The 20,715-nt window shown below is 46.9% G+C and overlaps 8 protein-coding genes across 8 annotated transcripts; 4 read left to right on the top strand and 4 right to left on the bottom strand.

Moving 5' to 3' along the window:
• Nucleotides 1-318: 318 nt before the first annotated feature.
• EDB93DRAFT_1077687 (general substrate transporter) lies at nucleotides 319-2,024 on the top strand (the record flags this gene model as incomplete). Its single annotated transcript, XM_041445330.1, has 6 exons — nucleotides 319-397; nucleotides 458-1,179; nucleotides 1,239-1,544; nucleotides 1,600-1,626; nucleotides 1,680-1,748; nucleotides 1,800-2,024. 6 exons carry the CDS (start codon nucleotides 319-321, stop codon nucleotides 2,022-2,024), a joined length of 1,428 nt encoding a protein of 475 aa, XP_041311870.1.
• A 3,385-nt stretch (nucleotides 2,025-5,409) lies between these two features.
• Nucleotides 5,410-6,297, bottom strand: EDB93DRAFT_1246619 (uncharacterized protein; the record flags this gene model as incomplete). The annotated part of the gene is made up of 5 exons (XM_041452478.1): nucleotides 5,410-5,461; nucleotides 5,510-5,639; nucleotides 5,695-5,785; nucleotides 5,834-6,034; nucleotides 6,085-6,297. 5 exons carry the CDS (start codon nucleotides 6,295-6,297, stop codon nucleotides 5,410-5,412), a joined length of 687 nt encoding a protein of 228 aa, XP_041311869.1.
• Nucleotides 6,298-7,202: 905 nt separating this feature from the next.
• EDB93DRAFT_1123092 (uncharacterized protein) lies at nucleotides 7,203-8,727 on the bottom strand. The gene is made up of 6 exons (XM_041448632.1): nucleotides 8,175-8,727; nucleotides 7,920-8,120; nucleotides 7,782-7,872; nucleotides 7,598-7,721; nucleotides 7,488-7,546; nucleotides 7,203-7,423 (listed from the first exon to the last, which is right to left on the bottom strand). The coding sequence occupies exons 1-5, from the start codon at nucleotides 8,475-8,477 to the stop codon at nucleotides 7,504-7,506; spliced, it is 762 nt and encodes a 253-aa protein (XP_041311868.1). The 5' UTR covers nucleotides 8,478-8,727; the 3' UTR covers nucleotides 7,203-7,423; nucleotides 7,488-7,503.
• A 2,014-nt stretch (nucleotides 8,728-10,741) lies between these two features.
• Nucleotides 10,742-12,259, top strand: EDB93DRAFT_1123076 (uncharacterized protein). Its single transcript, XM_041448631.1, has 6 exons — nucleotides 10,742-10,887; nucleotides 11,036-11,327; nucleotides 11,383-11,583; nucleotides 11,631-11,721; nucleotides 11,775-11,898; nucleotides 11,946-12,259. The coding sequence occupies exons 2-6, from the start codon at nucleotides 11,127-11,129 to the stop codon at nucleotides 11,986-11,988; spliced, it is 660 nt and encodes a 219-aa protein (XP_041311867.1). The 5' UTR covers nucleotides 10,742-10,887; nucleotides 11,036-11,126; the 3' UTR covers nucleotides 11,989-12,259.
• Nucleotides 12,260-13,211: 952 nt separating this feature from the next.
• EDB93DRAFT_1100898 (rab-protein geranylgeranyltransferase) lies at nucleotides 13,212-14,588 on the bottom strand (the record flags this gene model as incomplete). Its single annotated transcript, XM_041447051.1, has 8 exons — nucleotides 13,212-13,231; nucleotides 13,278-13,424; nucleotides 13,479-13,547; nucleotides 13,608-13,691; nucleotides 13,751-13,945; nucleotides 13,998-14,227; nucleotides 14,281-14,408; nucleotides 14,463-14,588. The coding sequence occupies 8 exons, from the start codon at nucleotides 14,586-14,588 to the stop codon at nucleotides 13,212-13,214; spliced, it is 999 nt and encodes a 332-aa protein (XP_041311866.1).
• Nucleotides 14,589-14,717: 129 nt separating this feature from the next.
• On the top strand, nucleotides 14,718-18,204 carry EDB93DRAFT_745826 (protein prenylyltransferase). Its single transcript, XM_041457316.1, has 8 exons — nucleotides 14,718-15,348; nucleotides 15,402-16,409; nucleotides 16,459-16,700; nucleotides 16,753-16,831; nucleotides 16,881-17,081; nucleotides 17,139-17,225; nucleotides 17,280-17,465; nucleotides 17,518-18,204. The coding sequence occupies exons 1-8, from the start codon at nucleotides 14,773-14,775 to the stop codon at nucleotides 18,091-18,093; spliced, it is 2,955 nt and encodes a 984-aa protein (XP_041311865.1). The 5' UTR covers nucleotides 14,718-14,772; the 3' UTR covers nucleotides 18,094-18,204.
• On the bottom strand, nucleotides 18,124-19,359 carry EDB93DRAFT_745837 (uncharacterized protein). Its single transcript, XM_041457317.1, has 5 exons — nucleotides 19,092-19,359; nucleotides 18,764-19,040; nucleotides 18,596-18,710; nucleotides 18,415-18,547; nucleotides 18,124-18,368 (listed from the first exon to the last, which is right to left on the bottom strand). Exons 2-5 carry the CDS (start codon nucleotides 19,000-19,002, stop codon nucleotides 18,154-18,156), a joined length of 702 nt encoding a protein of 233 aa, XP_041311864.1. The 5' UTR covers nucleotides 19,003-19,040; nucleotides 19,092-19,359; the 3' UTR covers nucleotides 18,124-18,153.
• Nucleotides 19,103-20,709, top strand: EDB93DRAFT_1077774 (WD40-repeat-containing domain protein; the record flags this gene model as incomplete). Its single annotated transcript, XM_041445337.1, has 7 exons — nucleotides 19,103-19,168; nucleotides 19,219-19,359; nucleotides 19,415-19,544; nucleotides 19,660-19,789; nucleotides 19,838-20,106; nucleotides 20,162-20,512; nucleotides 20,561-20,709. 7 exons carry the CDS (start codon nucleotides 19,103-19,105, stop codon nucleotides 20,707-20,709), a joined length of 1,236 nt encoding a protein of 411 aa, XP_041311863.1.
• Between the last annotated feature and the right edge of the window lie 6 nt (nucleotides 20,710-20,715).

Below are 20,715 nucleotides of genomic sequence, written 5' to 3'. Positions count from 1 at the left end.
AGCCATGCACATCTCTGGCCAAGGGAATATCTGCCTATCTACCGCGCGGCGCCGTGCCATGCACTGTATCAATCTCAGCTATGTATGGCCATCACGCGTCCCATGATCACGTCGTCGTATATTAAGTTTATTCGTCTCGGTCAAGGCCATAACCAAAAGTAACACGTTTCGTGATCACGATGCGTTCCCTCCTTAGCAGAAGATAGGCCATCGGAGTCTTCTGCCTGCAGCTTCGTTACGTCTGATTGTACGTACGGGCGCCGCTCTGCTACTGACTATGGCAGACAGCAGGCTTGCGCTGAGACTCCCGTCTTAGTGATGGTATCTGCAACTACCAGAATATACCTGATTGCCCTTCATACGTCCTTGGCTGGGATGCTGTGGGGGTTGGATACAGGTACGCAGTCATATTTCAGACCTGGGTCAACAGACATCTCTAATCAGTCATGATTGTCAGGTTCCATTGGTCCTATTACCCAGATGGACCAGTTCTCTAGCTCTATCGGCCATCTCTCCTCAGGCGTCCTCGGGATTTATGTCGCGTGTATCCTTCTCTCCGCTTCCTTGTCTTCGCTATGCAGCGGTTATATAGCTGACTTGCTATCTCGCAAGTATGGGATCCTGACTGGAGGCATTGTAGTCCTTCTGGGAACGATCATTTCCGCCTCTGCGAAATCTTTCCCTGTTCTCATATGCGCACGGCTGATAACGGGAATCGGTCAGGGTCAGAGTATCTCCGTCGTTACTATTTACCTCTGCGAGATCTCTCCACGAGAGATTAGAGGAACAGTTGCGACGGTGTTACAGTTGCTTATCACTATCGGGATCGCTTCGGGGTATTTTGTTGCGTATGCGTCTTCCAGAATTAGGGGTGAGTTGGCTTGGAGGACACCCTTTATTGTGGAAGCGAGTGTGGCTGTAGTTTTGGTCTCTGGAATGGCTTTTATGCCGTACTCTCCGCGATGGCTCGTCCAGAGGGGGAGGATAGATGAAGCTCGTGCGGTTCTTCAGAAGCTCCGTTCTAGCAGCGAATTCGTAGAAGACGAGCTGCGTCTTATTCAAGGCAGCCTCGAGGAACAGAACCGGGAAGATGCTTCTTATCGTGAGATATTTCAGAAACGATACATCAAACGGAGCGTTCTAAGCGTGTTTCTGATGTCTTTTGAGATGTTGTGTGGGGTATGTTGCTGTCCTGTACAGCCGATGATGGGTCTCGGATGACATCTTCTGGCTTCTAGATCGATGCGGTCCTTTATTACGCTCCGATCCTGTTCACTCAAGCTGGGTTTACATCAAATCGAGCAGCATTCCTTGCGTCTGGTGTTTCCGGAATAATCAACTTGATATTTACGATACCTGCTCAACTGTGGGTTGACAAGTGGGGGCGAAGATTTCCTTTGATCGGTGGCGGTATCTCTATTGCTGCTTGTTTCATGACCATCGGTACTTTGTACGTGATCTATGGCGGAAAAGCCGAAGGACAGGTGTATTTGAGCGGCAAAGGACCGCAATGGGCTGTGATCATACTCATATACATGTTTGTGGTGTGTGTCGCGCATGTCAAACCACCCAAAACGTACTAAACGAGCTGTACGCCAGGCGAGTTTCTCATGGTCATGGGCTGTGGTGGGTTGATTCATCATTCACTGCCATGCACGAACCTGAGTTGATTCATCCAGGTCATTAAAATATACGCATGCGAAATAATACCCACGCGGCTTCGTGCAAAAGCATGTGCTGTCCAGCAGGTAGGTCGCGTACTCTTCTCGCTTGCCTGCATGATATCTGACGTCTATCAGCTCAGCAATTGGCTGGTGAATTTCGCTGTCGCGCTTACTGCGCCGCTTTTTCTACGGGCTTCTCCAAGCGGTCCATATTTCTTCTTTGGATCAGCCACGCTGTTCACCACTGCCGTCTGCCACTTCTTGATGCCGGAGACCAAAGGAAAGAGCTTGGAAGAAATCGAGGATTTGTTTGAGATGACACCTCAGGCGGTGGGTCACTCTGTATCGTTAATGGCATGATTTTCTCTGGTTTGCAAATTACGCATTTTCACTGTATATTTCACATCTTTCTGGTGATGCACGGTATGCAACATACTTTTTTTTTTATCAGTGACAGCACAATTATACTGGAGTGCCAGCGATTACGAAACACAAGAAGACTATCATAAGTTCGTGGCCGCGTTGTTAATGTTTGTTTACGCGTTATAGTGACAGTTTACCGCAGCATGCAGGTCCTCGTTGAAAAGTTCTTCCGAACTGTAGCTACGCATTCTGATCAGCTAATTTTCAAAATGTGTTTATATTCATATGCATATTCTGGATTGTACGTCCTCTGACCCTAGACGTCTGTCCCATGATACGCTGCAACGTTTGGCAATGGACGTTCATGAATACCGCTGCTAATTGTGCCTAGGTCCACATTCTAGTTTTGCATCATTCTAATCTCTAATAGCTAGACCCAAGTTCAAATACCAGGTTTTGGTCGTCCGGTTTTTTCTTGGCTTTGCCGAAGCACCCTTCCTTCCTGGCGTCCTATTTCTTATATCTAAATGGGACAAACGGGATGAGCCCTACACGAGAATAGCTCTTGTTTCCTTAAAATTCTACTCAGCTCTGCATTCGGATCCCTTTTTGCGTCTGGTATTCTTCACGGCATGAATTGTAAACTTGGTCAAGCTGCATGAAGGCAAGTGACGATAGCCTCTTGTCACTCATTGGAGCTGAGTGATCTGTAAATGGTTGAGTTTTATATTAAAGGAGGCATCATCATCCTAGTCGCGATTTGCGCGATATTTCGTACTGCCTGATTTCCTGCACGACACCCCGGAGGAAAGAGCACACGCCTTTTCTCACCTTCAAGAAGATGGTAGTAAGGCTGACGGACAGATGACCATGCATGGACTGTGGGGTGCCATGTCTGACTGGAAAGTGTGATGGTTTTCAGTTGCGTTCATGTTCCAGTACCTTTTTTCGGTCACTTCCCGCGTGCGTTTGCGGCTCTAGGGGCATTTGCTCTTACATGGTCGGTCAACCATTCTGATGGGAAAATCGCATCTCACTGATATCAGGTACTCCGACAAGAAGCAGAGGCGTCACAAATACCTCCAATGTACTCGTTGTCCTTGCATTCATCATACTGATGAACACAGCCGCGCGTTATATTTCGTTGTAAATAGGGCCACCGCTCATAAAGCGTCACTTCTTGTACTCAGAGACACAGGTTCCTAATGACTCAATTCATCGCTGGATATCTGACGCTATGGGTGTGGGCCAACAACACTTTCGCCAGAGAGCCTGTGAAGTGAGCTGTTGCCATTCCTTCACATTGACGCAATGGGGCAGACAGGCAACGTTGTTGGTTCGTCTGTGACATGGTCATCGATTCCTCGTTCTTGGTAATTATCCACGACTGCACTTCTCTCATAGGTACGCGTGGGCGTTGACATGGGGCCCATATCCTTACTCCTATGCCGTCAGCATCCCAGCAATTGGGGTTTCCATGACCACATTTGGCGAGATGCATTTTTATTTGAAGCATCTGAATGAGCAGATTGTGAGGAACAGGAATGCGAAGGATATTAAGGAGCTTCGGGGCCAGATTGGTTTTAGATATATGGTGTAGTCGAGGACAGATCGTTTCTGACCGCGCATTTTTTGTTCCTTGTCCGCTGAGCGTAAGGGGCGGTGTTAGACATTACTTTAAAAACGTAAAAGCGATTAGATCTAGAAGCTTGAATAGCATGCTCACGGTGTGCTTTCCTAGTAACTTATACTTTTCTGGATGATGATCCTTCGTCGGCGGACATAAACATAAAAGGGGCTGAACAATTACTATGAGGATTACTGCAGTAAGCGCTGGCAACGACGCACCTTATCAGTAGGGGTGAACAAAAATCTTGCGATTACCCGAGGATCAATAGCAAGTTGGAAATGCGGCGCCGAAATATAAAACACGAAGTCGCGGAGAACGTCGATAGACTGTTGCTGGCTTTGTGTACCATGTCGATCCTCACGCACACAGGAAGTTCCAACATGCATGTCAATTAATCTCGGTCATCACGGTGGCAAGCTGCATGGGCACAGTGCCAGCGTCTGTTGCTGGTTTTGCACATGTGGATCTATCGTGGATCTTCATGCACCATGCCATCAACTCCACAGAAAGTTCTAATATGTACCAATGTCAATTAATTTTGGCCATTACGATGTCAGGTTGGGGGGCAGCCTGAGTGCCGGCGTCTGTTTCGCGTGGCGCAAGGGCTTACCCTAGGGGAAGGCCTGCATGCGCGTGAGAAATATCTGAAGCGCTAAGGTCATGAATGAGGGCACTATACCTCAAGGCCTCACAGCTGAGTCCCAGTGAGAATCGAACAGTGCAAGCGCCTGTTGCTGGTTTTGCACATGTCGATCTACCGTGGATCTTCATGCACCATGCCATCATATCCACAAAAAGTCCTAATATGTACAGTGTCAATTAATTTTGGCCATCACGATGGCAGGTTGGGGGGGAGCTTGAGTGCCGACGTCTGGACTCTGTTTCGCGCGGCGCAAGGGCTTACCCTAGGGTGAGGCCTAAATGGGCGTGAGAAATATCTGAAGCGGCTCAATGAATAAGGGCTACAAATTGATTACTAGTCTACAGGCATAGTCATATATAGTTTAGAACTCCGTTGCGGTAACGTTCGGCTGACATGAACTACTTCCAAAATTCCAAATAACTTCACCATCTCTTCATAAAAATCAGTCGTTCAACCTCACAATGAATGGTGCATGTTATAAACATTAATTGAAGTTGTAAATTACATGTGGAAGTAAGAATTGTGTGAAATATTCAGGTCGTGACGACTCACTGGCAGCTGTGAGGTGTAGTTACTAGTATTCAGGTTTTTCGCTTTAGATGTAGTAATATTCGTTTCAGTTCTGATCGTTCTTGGCTGTGTTGAATCGATCGGTCCCCTTTCTTATGGAGGGTTCTCTCAGCTCCAGCCTAAGCACCTTGTATGCAAGTGAGTGCGCGTGAACCTTATTTTTTTCTGCCACTCGGAGGAGGCCTCGGTGAATAGGAGCTGAAGAAACGATTCGCATGTGCATGTGACTGTAGGCCGACAATTGCCGAGAAAGGTAGCGGGTTTTGAGCTGGCCCTATCGCTTACATCTGAGTAGAAACAGGTGAAGTCAGGCCATCAGCAGATCCGAACATGAAGTACTAGGTGTGTCGCAAGTACGAGTTTTAGCCTTCCGGGACTTTTGGGTTTGACTCGTGACGCAGGCGGCATCTGACACTGAGACTAAGCATGAAGCAACTTGAGATTCCAATGGCAAAAGTTCCGTTGCGAGTCTACTAGCTAATATATCGTACCAGCCACAGCGGATCCAAACCTTAGTTTACAATGACGAGACCAGATCATCACGCTTGTTCAACGCGTGCAGGATCATTGGCGGGCTTAGGATTTGTAAGCCTACAAAGCGAATTGAGACAGGTTTAAACAAGGGTGTCATTCGCTTACGATTTGCCCATTGGCACAAAACAGAAAACGTGGATCGTAAGGATTCCGTTGAGAGTGAAGGCCAAACCACTTAAGGCCATTATGACTTGGATAAAGATATTTCTAGAGGAGAAGCAGGCAATGAAAAGAGCTGCGCCAAGAAAGTATTATGCATCATCAATAGTAAACTTTGCTGACTCACTTACACACAAACAAAAAGAAGGCGGAGACTGACAAACAGACTGAAGGGTAAGCCAACCACAACAGCAGATAGATAACGTGTTCTCGTGTCATGTCCTGCAGCATGCGTCAAACTATGCGACACCCCAAACAAGCGGAGCTCACTTTGAGGCATTCCATGTCTTTGTGGACAGTGCTAGTTTCATAGATGACCACGAGCGCAGCTCCTGATATTACACTGAGCAATGCAGCACTAAATGAAATCACGGCGAACACATAGGAGGCTGAAATGTCATAAGCCATCAAGCTACTTAGGGGAGATTGTGAAGTCAGGAGCAAAGCAGTGGTTGCGAGTATCAGCCCGGCCTAAATTCCAAATGTTTAACGTCAGCAATGAAGACGATGTCCAAGCGTACGGTGACGTTTGAGTGCTCGCAACGATTGATCATCACTTTGACATGCTCCTTCCATTCATCGCCGCATGTGTGTGCCCAGTGATCGATGGACGTCCGAGAGACTGCGACAACGCACAGGACTTCGAATAGTACTTTCAGAATAGGATTAGTGATAGGCGGAAAGTTTTTCAGGATTGGTGAGGTCGCCGAGTTTTCAGCAGTATCACTAGGCATCGTTTCAAAGTTCACTGATGGTAGAACGCAAAATGCGAGTGTTGTGGGGTTGAGCTGTTGTTGAATGGAGTTGACGTACAGGACGAGCTTTATACTTGCACGTGTTCGTGGTTCCGACTCGCAGGCAATGTTTGCAAGAGATCGGGAGACCAATCTGCAAGATCAACGACCACGCTGAGTGCACGACAATTTGAGCGCTGAACTTCCATTGGTGAGAGCGCTACGCGGAAAACGGCAACATCGCCATAAACATTAAGAAAACCTGAATCTCATGTTCTCAAGAACCCACCAAATCTTCCGTAGAACCGTTCTTGATCCGAGTCATTGTGTCGGACTCGTCACAGAGTTCGTCGGTAAACGTTTGAACGATCAGCGCTCGGCACCCGGCACCGACGCAATGGTTCTATTACTTACTCCATCAGATGCATCAATACTTGGCTCATTAATGCGTTGACTGTAACGGGGCCGTCAACGACTGGCCTCTTCAAAGTGACTTTGGTTTGCGAGGACTCGGAGAAACTCGGGTTTAGCGGACTGCTCGTGTCGTTCGAACTTCGTCCTTGATGTTGACATAGGAGGATGCAGATGGCTGGACTCAGATGGGCTGTATGTGTAGGATAGTATTGATCATCTTCTATCCATCGTGCATGAAGTCGATTCAAAGACTGTATGTGGCTTGCAGTGCGACCGTAGATTTGAGGCGTCCAGTTCAATCTAACCCAGACAATCGTGATAGACTAAACGAAAGAAGAACTATGTGACCGTCGTTGTTTCAATGCGATGAAAAAGCTCGTTGGGATAATTAAAGGAACACGTTCATCGTTTGCGGTGTTGTGACGATTGATCATGTGACACTTCTATTCCCTGAGTCACATCATTTGCAGATTAACGCTCAGACCCTCTTGTTCTCTTTACATAAATATACGTTAATTATCACGCTTTAAAGTTGAACACTGTACATGCGGAGCCTGGGCATCTATTCTCTAAGGCATGGACAGTCCGCATGGGCGATCACGAGGCAGTGTATATCTAACATATGTGATACTAGGCTGAGGAGACACGACAGATTCTTATCGAAAGTTCCGCTGCTACTATACAACCCGGAGGCGTCCGAACCCTAAGTGGTCTATAGCAATTATCACATCCAGTTGAAAGCAGCACTGTCAAACAGGGAGGCATGTAGCACCTACACTATTACGATGCACGTCAGCAGCTTGTGTGAGGGTGTTTTTTTCCATCATGGATGGGCCTGCAAGGCATGGTGAGACTGGCAGAGCCAGCAAGGAAGTTACTAGCTTACTTTTTGCCCACAACGCCGAAAACGTAGAGCGTAAGGCCTCCATTTGAAAGGAAGGCCACACAACCCAAGATAGTTATGATGTTGACGACACCATTGTCAGACCAGAAGCAGGCGATAAAGACAGCTGCACAAAAGTAAACGCCATACTCATAAGTAGGTCTAAAACATCTATTGCCTCACTTACACACGAACAAAAAGCAAGTAGCGATTGACAGACAGATCGAGGGGTATGCCATCCATAACAGCAGCGCAATGACATGGTGTCGTGGCATGTGCTGTGTCTTGTGTTAAATGGTGGCCCAGCCCAGACAAACGGACTCACTCTGAGGGTTTCCATGTCTTTGTGAGCGGTGCTAGTTTCGTAGATAATAAGCACAGCAGATCCGGATATCACGCTGAGCAATGCAGCGCCAAATGAAACCATGGCGAAAATGTACGAGATTGAAGAGTTATAAGCCATCATGTGCTCGATAGGATTCACGGACGAGAGAAACATAGCAGTAGTTGCGAGTACGAGCCCGGCCTAAAGTCCAGTCATTGAATGCTAGCCACAAAGATCAAATCATATCAAACATACGGTAACGTTTGTGTTCTGAAATCGATTGACCATTATGGAGACATGCTCCTTCCAGTCTTTCTTCGTTGTATCTTTCCAATGGTGGAGATTCTCTCGAGAGACTGCAATAATGCACAACATTGTGAATGCAGACCTCAGGATAGGGTTATTGGGAGCTCGACAGTTATCAGGGACCTCAAGTTGAGGGTCAGAGTTTACAGACTCGGACATCGTCACGGTGGGACTAGTAGGGATTGTCATGGCTCGAGTTGCTAGTAGAAGAGGGCGATCACAAGGTAGCCTATATATAAAATGTTGACGCATAAGTGTATCACACGAAATTCAATCGTCAGAGAAACTTTGCAAGAACCGTTCCAAAATGTGCAGGACACCGTCAGAATCACTGCGTGCAAAGCTCGTGTTCAGAAAGATCGTGAGAGCGGGATGTTGTATGTCTTGGTATGGCTGACTGCGGAGGGAGCTAGTTGCGTTTTTCTAGAAAGAACTCGGGAATCAAATTCTGGTACTTCTTGAGCGCTTAAGCGCTTAAGTGCCACTGGCTGGCCCACCTTGCTTGCAATGCAAGGTACATATCACAATTAACGGCAAAATCCGGTCGGGTTTGTCACCTACTATCAGCGACCGCTTCAAGCTCAGCGCTCACTAGCACTGGCAGCTCATATGTACATATAGCTAGCATCAGGAAACCGCAGAGAAGAAGGGCTTCATAGATAGAATCGGATTAAAAATTAATGAATATTTAAAGATTTGCAAAGTGATACGGACCTCTCCCTGGCTTCCTCCTCCCCGGCCTCCTTGGTGGTCCCTCTTTCATAATCACTTCTTCCCGTGTTCCATTTGTGTTTCATATCCCACTGCGTAGCACATGTACTATTCAATAAAATTGGGGTTTGAAAATAAATCATTACAAGCATTTACAGCCTGAGCATTCAGCACCTTTGAGGTCCAAAGCATTCCAGGTTTCTAAAGCTTTGTTACAATTAGTGGATATTTGCCAACTACATAGATGAATAATTGCAAACTGACTGTCATACCTTTGATAGTTTCGCATCGGATATTTCTCATTTGGACTACAATTGTGAAGATATTATACTCCCGCTACCTCTAGTGCTCGCTAATTTCACCGTTTTGCGGTAGATCCATCCAATTTGTCCCTTTCTTTTGACAGGCAGTCTCGCCCTCTTTCGGGCCTCGTCCGTACGATCACTTGCTTGCTCATGCTCCTGTCACCAAGACCTCGTTCACTGGCCGTTTCTAACAATAATGTCAACCCAAAAATACCACGACCGGTCCTATGACATGTTTGAGAAACACTTAACTATTCCACCCTCAGTTGCGTATATTTCTCGTGACTCTCCCAATCCAAAGCTACGATCAAAGTATTATATTTCCAAATTCGTTATGCAATACATGTGTGGCACTTGAACGTTTTTTGTTCCAGTTGTCTATCGGAAGCAGACTCGAACTGGGCCCTTGAAGGACTGTATCATGCAGTGACTGAGGAGTAATGGTATTTTCCGACCGATATCGGAGATCAGAACGCTTCAAAACTAGTCCTGCACGGGATCAAGCTTCCTGTGTGCAACAAACTTAGATCATTACGCCTGCCTTGTGGTTAAGGGGTTGCGCCAGTGGTCGTGTAGTGCCGTAAAGCTCTCACCCATCATTTCCGGATACAATCAATGCCAGAACACTAGTAGTGACAACGTGATGGGTGGTTATTTGAGTCCTGCGTGGCCTGGAGAGAAATTAGCTAAGGGGGATGGTGAGCATTATTTCGTCCTCGATGAGCGACCTCGGATCACTGGTCGACTTTCGACCTGGAGCATCAGAACCTGGGCGTCAAGCATCACTTTTTAGACCCTAGATACGCACCTTGGAAAACATAGTCTAATCGTGATAAGCGTGCGCTCAATTCGGGTTTATGATACAACCAATGCAGCGTTAGTGAAATGCTTCGTATTTTGATAGAAGACTTGCGTCTTTTTCCAAATTATCAATCGCATGACAAAATATTTGGATTGCTGCGTGTACCTGCGCGCAGATCTGGGGTTTCCCATTGTCGACGCAACGATCACGAGATAAACGCGTGTGCATGTGTTGTCGAGTGCTGCCGCTACTAGTAGTGAGGCGGTGACGAGCGAGCCTATGACGTCGTACTCTTCCTCCAGTGGTCTGGACTGCACCCGTTTCTGTCAATTTGATTCGCGATGGTTCCTTTTCCTTCTCACCCCCGCAGCCCACCTTTTTCGGGCAGAACACGCAACTCGGGGCCGGGAGGCGCTGCGTGCCTTCGCCCATATTGCTCAGGGCTGTCCTCATCAAGGTCGTAGAGGACGGCGTGTTAATAGCGGTAATATCATTTGGCGTCTTTTGAAACCAGACTGTCATCAGTCTGAGTGACTCGCAAAGATATAGTGCAGTTGTACTGCAGTGCTCAGAATCCACGATGAGTTCTCTTCAGTTGAAACTCCGACTGCAGCTAAACGCCTACGATAACGTTGCTGTGCTGGTTCTAAGAGTTTTTAGACCACCTTTTTCGGGTCCGGATGGCAATGAAGCGCTCGTCGTGACTCGTGACCAGCTGGCAAGCAAAATCTTATAAGACTTTGACTCATGGCACGGTTCACGCACCAGTACTTGATGCCTTTCATAACACCCAGGCGAGCGCTTCTCTTAGGAAGGGACTCTATAAGCAATGTGTCAAAGTAAAGTTAGTAAACGCTCAAACCAGAATTTGAATTTCACTGGCTATCTCCGTTCCCACAATCTTTCTCAACACGAGTTATGTGAGTGTTTTGCACGCAATTCGGATCCCTGCTTCTCTGTAGTGATCCATTATGCATACACGTTATAGATAGTATTGCCCTTTTATGAGCGCCAGCTTTCAAAAGCAGCTCGGGACCAGCCTCGGGTCCCACATCCAGCGCCTAGAAGTCCATCATCCCTGCCATGATGTCCGAGTCTGAAAACTCTCAAGTCCCCGAGAGCTGTCGAGCTCCCAATAATCCTATCCTGAAGTTGGCATTCAAAATCTTGTGCATTATTGCAGTCTCTCGGGAGTCTCTCGACCATTGGAAAGATACAAAGAATAAAGACTGGAAGCAGCATGTCTCGATCATGGTCAATCGATTTCAGAACACAAACGTCACTGTATGTTTTGATATGATTCGATCTTTATGGCTAGCGTTCAATAACTGACCTTTAGGCCGGGCTCGTACTCGCAACTACTGCTCTATTCCTCTCGTCCGTACCTCCTATCGAGCACTTGATGGCTTATAACTCTTCAATCTCGTACATTTTCGCCATGATTTCATTTGGCGCTGCACTGCTCAGCGTAATATCCGGATCTGCTGTGCTTGTTATCTATGAAACTAGCACCGCTCACAAAGACATGGAAACCCTTAGAGTGAGTCCGTTTGTCTCCGTTGACTCACGATTTGACACACGGCACAGTACATGCCACGACACCAGGTCATTGCGCTGCTGCTATGGTTGGCATACCCCTCGATCTGTCTGTCAATCGCTACATGCTTTTTGTTTGTGTGTAAGTGAGGCACTACATCTGTTTAGATCTACTTATGAGTATGGCGTTTGCAGCTATCTTTATCGCCTGCTTCTGGTCTGACAATAGTGTTGTCAACATCATAACTATCTTGAGTTGTGTGGCTTTCCTTGCACACGGAGTCCTTACGATCTACGTTACCAGCGTCGTGGGCAGAAAGTAAGCTAGTAGCACTCTTGTTGGACCTGTCTCAATATTACTTGCAGGCCGGTCGATAATAATAAACAGCTCGCCCGCACAAGTTGCTGATAAGCATCATGCTGTATGTCTGTCTTTGACAGTGCTACTTATGACTGGACGTGATAATCGTTATGGGCCATTCGAGGTTTGGATGCTTCGGGTTGTATGGCATATCGGTCAATAGAATAGTAAACTTTAGTTAAGAACTTGTCGTGTCTCCTTAGCCTAGCATCACATCTATTACATGGATATATCACTTCGTCTCTTGGTAGCTAATGCGGACTCTCCACGCAGCAAAACGTTTTAGAGGATGCATGCCAAGCGTCCGCATGTACAGTGTGTGTATATTTATGTAAAGAAACCAAGAGGGCTGGGTGCCGATCTGCAAAAGGTGGGTGTCACACCGCCGACTGCGGATTTAAAGAAAATTGGTGGAACGAGGATAGGGATAGAAGCGATTATCAATCATTCAGCCTCACAACACCAGAACGATCAGGAACAAATTCCTCTATACCAACGAACCTTTTCACCGCAGTGAAACGACACAGTCCACGCATATTTCCCCTAGTATTTTTATGCTTGGCCGAGTCAAGACGAATTAGATCGGCTTGCGGACTTGGAGTCGATCATCCCAAGTAAAACTCATCCAAATTATGCATCCTCCGATGTCAAGACCAAGGAAGAACAAATACGGGTAGTCTGTTAAACCCGAGTTTCTCACAAAAGAAAGTTGCTTTGAACAGTCTTACCGTCGCGAGTCTCAAAGGTCTGGCGGGATACAACTTGGCATTACGTTCGTAATAGGGCATTGGAAAGAATTCGCAACGATGATAGACTGCGAAATTTGTGGCAAAATATACAGATGGAAAGAGACGCTGCGTCTAAGAACAATAATCATTTAAAGACAACGTGGCCAAGTGTAAGCGTTGTCACCAAAAAGATCATAGGCGCGCTCACTGTCAAGCGCCTCTCTTGACGATAATAGAGTCTGGTAAAGTCTATCATTAATCTTAGGCAACAGTATGAATGCAAGTATCCAAGGCGCTATTGATGAGAACTGGGGTGTTGTCACAGATTGCTACATGTGTCATCGCGAACCGCAAGACCGTGTCCCTTGAGGGAGTTTCACTTACAGGAAATGCGTATGGAAACCCAGCGAATGCTAGACTAAGCCTTTAGGGATCCAATACAGTCATGACTTATTGAAGACGCTGGGAGGCGGAGATGGAGATGGAACGCGATCGAACAACGCAAACAACAAATAGTTTGACCTGAAAACCAAGTAAAATGAACTACTGATCGAGGTCCCTCTCTGAAAACAATAAGCACCTCGTTACATATCGGTACAGAGAACTTACTTAAATCTTGATATCTAAAGTATCGAATAGGGTCCAAGTCTGCCAATCGAGAAAGTAACTCTATGCACTCCTGTTTCAGGGTTTGGGAATCTGGGGAGTGATTTTGAAGTAAAAGTCGCTTATAGTGGACCAATGACTCCATGCACCCTGTAAAAGAATGAAATAGTTGTGAGATCAACAAACATAACCGCTTGCATTTACTATCAGGTTGCTCTTGGAGCAACTCGAAAATGAGTTGTATCTCGCGTTCTAATTGTGCTTTGTTTTCCCCTGCTCAACACACCAAGTCAATCCATGTTAAATTGCATATGAGAAAGTCTGTTGTCGAACCGGAACCAATGAGCCATCTGTGGTATATCCACGCGCTTTGATCATCCGGGTCGGTGTATAATGCGTTGCTTACAAGCTCGAACTCTGGTAGAGAAAAAGAAAAAAGCTCGGAAAAGTCAATCCGATCGAAGAGGGGCACATACCATCATCTCTTGACTGGATAGGATCCAGTTGACCACTTTCCCAGAGTCCTATCAAGGTCTTGGACCTTTGATGCCATGCACTAAAATTGGAGAAATTTGCTCCAATTTTGCGAGAAGTGTAAGCCAACTCTGATATCTCAGGCTTTCTTGTAGGCATGTTTACGAGGATGTATCTGCGATAATTCCAAGCGTGGACTGGAGGGGGTGGGTGTCAAACATGTGCGGATGCTGCGGTGAGATGACTGACAGTTCCTTGGATCTGCGTCAAGCATCCTCTCTGCTACAAAGAGTTCCTTGTCCCAATTCGCCTGTCTCCACTCCATAGACGGTATCTCATTGCGCTCAGGCCCGTTTGGGACATTCCCGAGACACCAGCGACGATGATTCCATATCCAGTAGACTTTCGGATTTGCTTTCAAGGCTGTAGTGGTCAATGAAAGCTCGTTAGAGAGAATGTCATTGATTTGCTCGGGAGTACTGCGAGAGCTCTAATTTTGAGGAAATTTCGCGTCATGTTCGTGCATGCGCACCTCTGAGGAAATATACCGTTGAGTAGGATATTTCGACGGTAATTCCACACGGTGTAAAATTCAGGGTTGATCTGGAGCAAACGTTGCGTTAGTTCAAAGGCGTCATTGCTCCATTCCTGTTTCTTCTTCTACAAATATTTTAATCAGAAGGATGACAGCACACAAGCAAGAGCAATTCGTACTCGAGATAGCACGTCGTCTGTTAAAGCGAGGTACTCGTCGATCTTGGACTTTTCTCGTTGTTTCTTTTCCGCAAGAGCCTCGGGAGTCTGTCTAATACGTTTGACGTTATGCTGTTTTATGCTCATTCAAGATGTATACAGAACCATCTGAAAGCGGTTCTTACCATCGCAGTCGCAGTGGGTGGACAGATTGTAATTGTTTGATTATCAAGATTTACTAGATCTAGAGAAAAATAAATAATTAAATACTCTTTCCAAAAGCACCAACGCGCTGTGCTTTCGTTCGAAACTTAATTATCAGGATCTCAAAATGCCTTCGGTTGCGGAGAAGTCGACTTCAGTGGACTTACTGGCATCCCAATTTCCTGTGACACTTCCAATACCGACACCCACAACCAATTCAAACTTGCTGGCAATCAAGGATGTTCAGCGCGAGGAAGACCTTCTCCGAAACCCATCCTCTTTTCGTGCATGGTGGACTGCAATACATACGACGAAAGAAGCCTATAACGCGCAGCTGAAGGCAGAGCAACGCACGAACGTGCCTGATGAAATCGCGACACTCCTCGGTCCAGTCGCGACTCCACTAGCTAGGCATTCGTTGCAGTGTTTAACTTACCTCTACGAAGCAGCTATCGTTCAGTTTCCTGGCTCGTTCAAACTATGGAAGTCCTACCTCCAGATGAGAATGTCCTATGTTCTCGGCAGACAGGTGGTCAAGAAAAGGGCTGGCGGAAGGAAGAAATTACCGGAAATGAAAGATGCTTTAGAGGAGGAGAAGGAGGACCTAGAGTCATGGGAGGGTGGCCTTAACGGAGTCGTAGGTTGGGGGGAGTGGAGATCGCTGATTGCTACATATGAAAGGGCTCTGATGTGGTTGCCCAAAGTACGCTCTCTTGCCAGAAACTCGTGTTTGTGCTGACTGCCGAATCATTTCAGCTACCCAGATTATGGCTAATGTACACATCTATCTTTTTCCACCCTATGTGCCCACCTGTCATCTCACACACGCATGCTCGTCGGACATTTGACCGAGCTTTGCGTACTCTGCCGCCTTCACTACATGCGCGAATATGGGTTCGGTATTTACTCTGGGCTGAGACGAAGGGTGGATCTACCACAGTGTCTGTCTACCGGCGTTACCTTGCTGTCGATCCAAGTGTTACCGAACACTACACCTCCATCCTACTCTCTCCTATAGACTCTGTGCCACGACCCCTCGAAGCTGCGAAGCTCTTGCTCTCACTGGCAAGAAAAGCATCGCGAGGGGAGTACGTCAGTCCCGAAGGAAAGAGCTCATATCAGCTTTTAGGAGATTTCCTTGATATTGTCGAGCGATTCTCTGATGAAGTTGGGCTTGACGTGGATGCCACAATTGAGTCCAACAAAGAAAACGCGAAAGCTGACGCGGAATCTTTGCAAACGGATGGGCAGCTCGTACGTATGGATGGTCCCCCTGTTCCGGTTGGAGCTGGTGGAGCATACGATGAAGATGAAGATCCTCTTAGTTCACGGAAGCTCAACATAGAACACATCGTTCACAAGGATGGCCTTGAAGTTTATAAAGATCAAGCTGGCCGTCTCTGGACTGGGCTCGCGACATATTGGATCAAACGTGGCGAGTTTGATCGGGCGATAAGCACCTTTGAAGCGGGTATCGCAACAGTATTGACGATCAGGGACTTCACGCAGATTTTTGACGCGTATGCAGAATTTTGCGAGTCGTTAATTAATGCAATGATGGAAAGTCTCGAGAGTCCAGAAGAAGATGACGACGATGAAGACACGAAGGAAACTGAACGGGAGATGGACATCAAGATGAAGGAGTTCGAGGCTCTTATCGACAGAAGACCATTTTTAGTCAACGACGTTTTGCTCCGAAGAAACCCAAACGACGTCCAGGAATGGGAAAAAAGAGTTGCTCTTTGGGGTGAAGACGATGAAAAGGTAAGTATTGGTTTAAAGGCTGAAATTGGCTCATCTGATGCGTACTCAGGTGGCCGATACGTACACCAAAGCACTGGAAACTATCAATCCCCGCAAGGCTACTGCCAACCTTCATAGACTTTACGTTAACTTCGCCAAGTTCTACGAGGAAGGTGGAGCCTCAGGTTCGGCAGAGCCTGACTTGGACAGTGCCCGTAAAATTTTGGAAAAAGCCACCAAAATAAATTTCAAGGCGGTCGAGGACCTCGCGGACATTTGGTGCGAATGGTCAGAGATGGAGCTTCGACACGAGTGAGGAACACCATTCAAGTTTTAACCTGAACTACTAACTGTCTACTCACAGAAACTATGACGAGGCCGTCAGAGTCATGCAACGTGCTGCTGCAATCCCTAAAAACACCAAGATCAATTATCACGACCATGTGAGCCCGTTTCAGCGGACTACTTTCCAAATTTGCTGACTTCCGACAGTCACTACCCGTCCAAGCCAGATTATTCAAATCCTTGAAGCTCTGGTCATTCTACGTTGACCTTGAGGAGTCAATAGGGACCGTTGAATCGGCAAAGGCTGTCTATGACAAAATTATGGATCTGAAGATTGCCAACGCTCAGGTTATCGTCAATTATGCTGCCTTCCTTGAAGAAAATCAATATTGGGAGGACAGCTTCAAGGTGCATCTCATCTGATCACCGTCTTTTCGGCTAATTTTCCAACATGTTTACAACCAGGTGTACGAGCGCGGCACAGAGGTCTTCACTTTCCCCATATCCTTTGAAATATGGAATATTTATTTGTCGAAGTTCGTGAAGCGATATGTACGTGTTCTTGTGCTTAACTGTTACCTGTTCCGTCTTGTTCATACCTTTCAGGGAGGATCTAAGTTGGAGCGAGCTCGTGACCTGTTTGAACAAGCACTAGAAAAATGTCCACCGAAGTCGTGCAAGCCTCTGTTCCTGATGTATGGTCAACTGGAAGAGGATTATGGTCTAGCAAAGCGGGCCATGTCTATCTATGAGCGTGCAACTCAGGTTGTCGCCGATGAGAACAAATTTGAGGTACGTACCTAGTTGCATTCCATAAGAACCATCGTTGACATCATGATAATAGATGTACACTATATACATCGCGAAAGCCACAGCCAATTACGGTCTACCAGCCACCCGCTCAATCTTCGAGCGCGCACTCGAGGTTCTTCCTGACAAGCAAACTGCTGAAATGTGTCTACGTTTCGCAGCATTGGAACGCAAACTCGGCGAAATCGATCGGGCTCGCGCTATTTATGCACATGCTTCCCAATTTTGCGACCCACGCGTCAATCCCAAGTTTTGGCAGGAGTGGAACAGTTTCGAAATCGAGACGGGTTCGGAAGATACATTCCGAGAAATGCTTCGTATCAAGCGGAGTGTCCAGGCCCAGTTCAATACAGAAGCATCATATCTCGCTGCCCAGACGTTGTCGGCGCAACAAAATGGTACCTCAGAGCAACCATCCACTGCTCAGCCAGCAGACCCGATGGCTGCTGCAGAGCAGCAAGTAAAAGGTCCTGCATTCGTTGCAGCCAAAAAGACAGCTCTTCCAAGGGTAGATGAGGATCAAGCTTCGTCTACGCCAGACTTGCCACCACAACAGGCCGATAACGCTGATGAGATCCATATATCCGACGACGACGAAGAAGACTCATAAATGATATGCTATTGTTACATTATATTGGAAGTGTTGTTACTTTCTCTAGTTGTCTGTATATCATCTTGTGTCCCATTTTTCAACCTCTGCTTCACAAAGGTCCTCCCATTTTGCGTCCCAACTGTCATCACTTAGGAAAGGCTGCTCAACCCATTGGTTGATAGCCTTCCGAGAGTCTTCGAATGACACTGTATGACTGCGCAAGGTGTCAACTAGTTCCTTATGAAGTGCGAGAGACCGATAATACGGAGTTGTCAGCTCAGACAAAGACAGCACTGCAAACCCGTCAGAAAAGTCACGACAAGAGTAATCTTAGCCTACCAAATTTCTCGATGGACCATGAAACCCACAGAGGTTCCTCGTGGCACCATTGAAAGCCCTTTAACCTCTCTGCTTCAAACATCAGAGCCTCCATGTTATCGAGTACACTGCTCATTCTCCGTAATAGCTTCGACTGACAGATGTTCGTTATTATTCAATCACAAGACAAGTACCATCTTACAAGCTTCGTGAGAACAGAGTCGAGTTGAATGATACATTCATCCATCACGTCGAGCTTCGGGGCAACCATGACCGACCTAGGCTGCGTATCGGCAGGAACCATGGCAAGTGCATTGCTGAAGAACTTCATGATTACCAACCGCTCAAGGACGAGAGATGAAGCACACACTCCAATTCGGTGCGGGAATCGACTAGAGTTCGCGCATTTTTCAAGCCGTCGACGAGGACGATGTCATCCCATGTATTTGCGATCGAGCGCAACTCGTGGAGCAATGTTTTGAATTTTCGATGAATAGATGCATCAGAAGCCCTGGATGGCGACGCTGGCGTGACTGATTTCTTTACTTGTGATACGGGAGATGATGTTGGCGTAGAAGGGCCATGAAATGACGCTAGGCGCTTGCTCATGAATGCAGCCCAAGACGGATGCTGTTTATTTCAGAAGCCTTTACCAAACAAAGTCATTTCCACTCTCGACGCAAATGGCTTGCATTTACCGATATCGACGATGTCTAAAATCACCGCGGATCACTCATATCTGTTGAGATCAGCAGCTGAACTCGAACTGACAGAAGTTTGTCCTTCACATCGCTTTAAGCTGTTCGTCGCTCAGATCGATGGTAGGCTCGCAGACAAAAGGCGGAGAGAACGAAATCTCTTGGATCTCCGATTCAGCTCACCGGCAACGCGATCGACATTCAAATTCGTGGCAACTATGCATGGATTGCTGAGAGTGCGCATGTAGCTAAGAAAATCGATCTGGAGGTACGTTTTGATGATGATTTGTGTCGCTCGAACCTGATCACGACGCGTTTTGTAGACGGGAAAGACTTTACAGATATATAGAGGTCACCACGCGCCGGTGACCTGTCTCGCGTTTTATGATAGAGTCCCGAATTCGGGTGACGAAAAGCTTCTGATAACTGGGTCTTGGGACAAGGCAAGGGATAGTATACACAGTTGCTCAAGTGATGCTAACGGAGTCGCTCCGCTAGACTATTAAAATATGGGATACTAATGCATGTACCCGAAGCATTTTATGTCCTTGGCAGAAACTAAACGCAGGTCGTCTCTTGCAGACAAAAGGCCTTATCTCAACGACGGCTGCTCACGATGATTTTGTCAAAACTCTACTCGTCGTGCCATCTGTGAAGCTCTTGGTCAGCAGTAGCTCCGATAAGATTGTCAAATTTTGGTAAGAACGGACTTCTATCATACTACCAGTCCTAATATCTGCGCTTAGGGATCTAGCTGACGTCCTCGAGAAGCCTCCGCAGCCTGCTGGGTCAGTGTCGGCTCATAGTCGCCCGGTAGAATGCATCGCTGGAATTGCCAATGCCGATAGCTCCGTGACGCTCTTCACCGCTGACACTATGGGAGTATTGAAGGTGTGGAAGCTAGAAAGAGAAGGCGGGCCGCGGCCGAGGTGGCGAAGCACTCTTCAAGACACTCTTAACCATCATCGAACACGCATTACTGAAATCATTTATGATGCAGGTTACATCTGGACAGGTAATAACAATCGCTCACCATGTCACGCCATTGTTCAGCTCACTCCTTGCTACAGCGTCATCGGATGAAACAGTACAAGTCGTTCCTTACCAACCAGGATCCTCGGACCAGAAACCCATTCCACCCCTTACGCACCCTTTACCTGTGCGAGCCATTCTTCCACTGGGACTCTCAGACCTTGAAGAGCCGTACATCGTGACTGGATATGGGGATGTTATCCGCTTGTATGATGTCTCGACACCATCCGAACCTGAGGTTTTAGGGGAAATCGACGCGCATTGGCACGATGTCACTGCGCTGAGATTATGGATTCAGAAAAGTCGCACAGACGACGGAAGAACACGCATTGAGCCTTGGATAATCAGTACCAGTCTGGATGGTACTATTCGTAGATGGCGATTTAGTGGTAAGTTTATATGGTGGGTATCGAGATACATCCAAATAATCTCTACAGAACTCCATGATTCGAAGCCAGACAACCCTGCTGGACAGTCGAAAGCTACGGTTATTGCTCCCACTCCCCAACCCAGTGGTGATGCTAAAGATCAGGTTGAGATCACGGAAGAGGAAGAGAGAGAACTCGCAGAACTCATGGAAGACTGAGATACA

Source organism: Suillus bovinus (genome assembly GCF_016758785.1).
Source record: "Suillus bovinus strain UH-Sbo-P2 chromosome Unknown EDB93scaffold_6, whole genome shotgun sequence".
Classification (NCBI taxonomy): Eukaryota; Fungi; Basidiomycota; class Agaricomycetes; order Boletales; family Suillaceae; genus Suillus; species Suillus bovinus.
The sequence above is the reverse complement of the archived record's forward strand: the minus strand, read 5'-3'. Positions and strand labels throughout refer to the sequence as shown.

Coding starts and splice junctions, on each gene's coding strand:
- EDB93DRAFT_1123092 (XM_041448632.1), bottom strand. CDS start 8,477: ATGCGTCAACATTTTATATATAGGCTACCTTGTGATCGCCCTCTTCTA. Junction 7,873..7,919: donor AAGACATGGAAACCCTCAGA/GTGAGTCCGTTT, acceptor CACAAGACACAG/CACATGCCACGACACCATGT. Junction 7,547..7,597: donor TTCGGCGTTGTGGGCAAAAA/GTAAGCTAGTAA, acceptor CATGCCTTGCAG/GCCCATCCATGATGGAAAAA.
- EDB93DRAFT_1123076 (XM_041448631.1), top strand. CDS start 11,127: ATGATGTCCGAGTCTGAAAACTCTCAAGTCCCCGAGAGCTGTCGAGCT. Junction 11,328..11,382: donor TTCAGAACACAAACGTCACT/GTATGTTTTGAT, acceptor ACTGACCTTTAG/GCCGGGCTCGTACTCGCAAC. Junction 11,584..11,630: donor AAGACATGGAAACCCTTAGA/GTGAGTCCGTTT, acceptor CACACGGCACAG/TACATGCCACGACACCAGGT.
- EDB93DRAFT_745826 (XM_041457316.1), top strand. CDS start 14,773: ATGCCTTCGGTTGCGGAGAAGTCGACTTCAGTGGACTTACTGGCATCC. Junction 16,410..16,458: donor GGGGTGAAGACGATGAAAAG/GTAAGTATTGGT, acceptor ATGCGTACTCAG/GTGGCCGATACGTACACCAA. Junction 17,082..17,138: donor ATTGGGAGGACAGCTTCAAG/GTGCATCTCATC, acceptor GTTTACAACCAG/GTGTACGAGCGCGGCACAGA.
- EDB93DRAFT_745837 (XM_041457317.1), bottom strand. CDS start 19,002: ATGAGCAAGCGCCTAGCGTCATTTCATGGCCCTTCTACGCCAACATCA. Junction 18,548..18,595: donor ACTCTGTTCTCACGAAGCTT/GTAAGATGGTAC, acceptor AACATCTGTCAG/TCGAAGCTATTACGGAGAAT. Junction 18,369..18,414: donor ATGGTCCATCGAGAAATTTG/GTAGGCTAAGAT, acceptor ACGGGTTTGCAG/TGCTGTCTTTGTCTGAGCTG.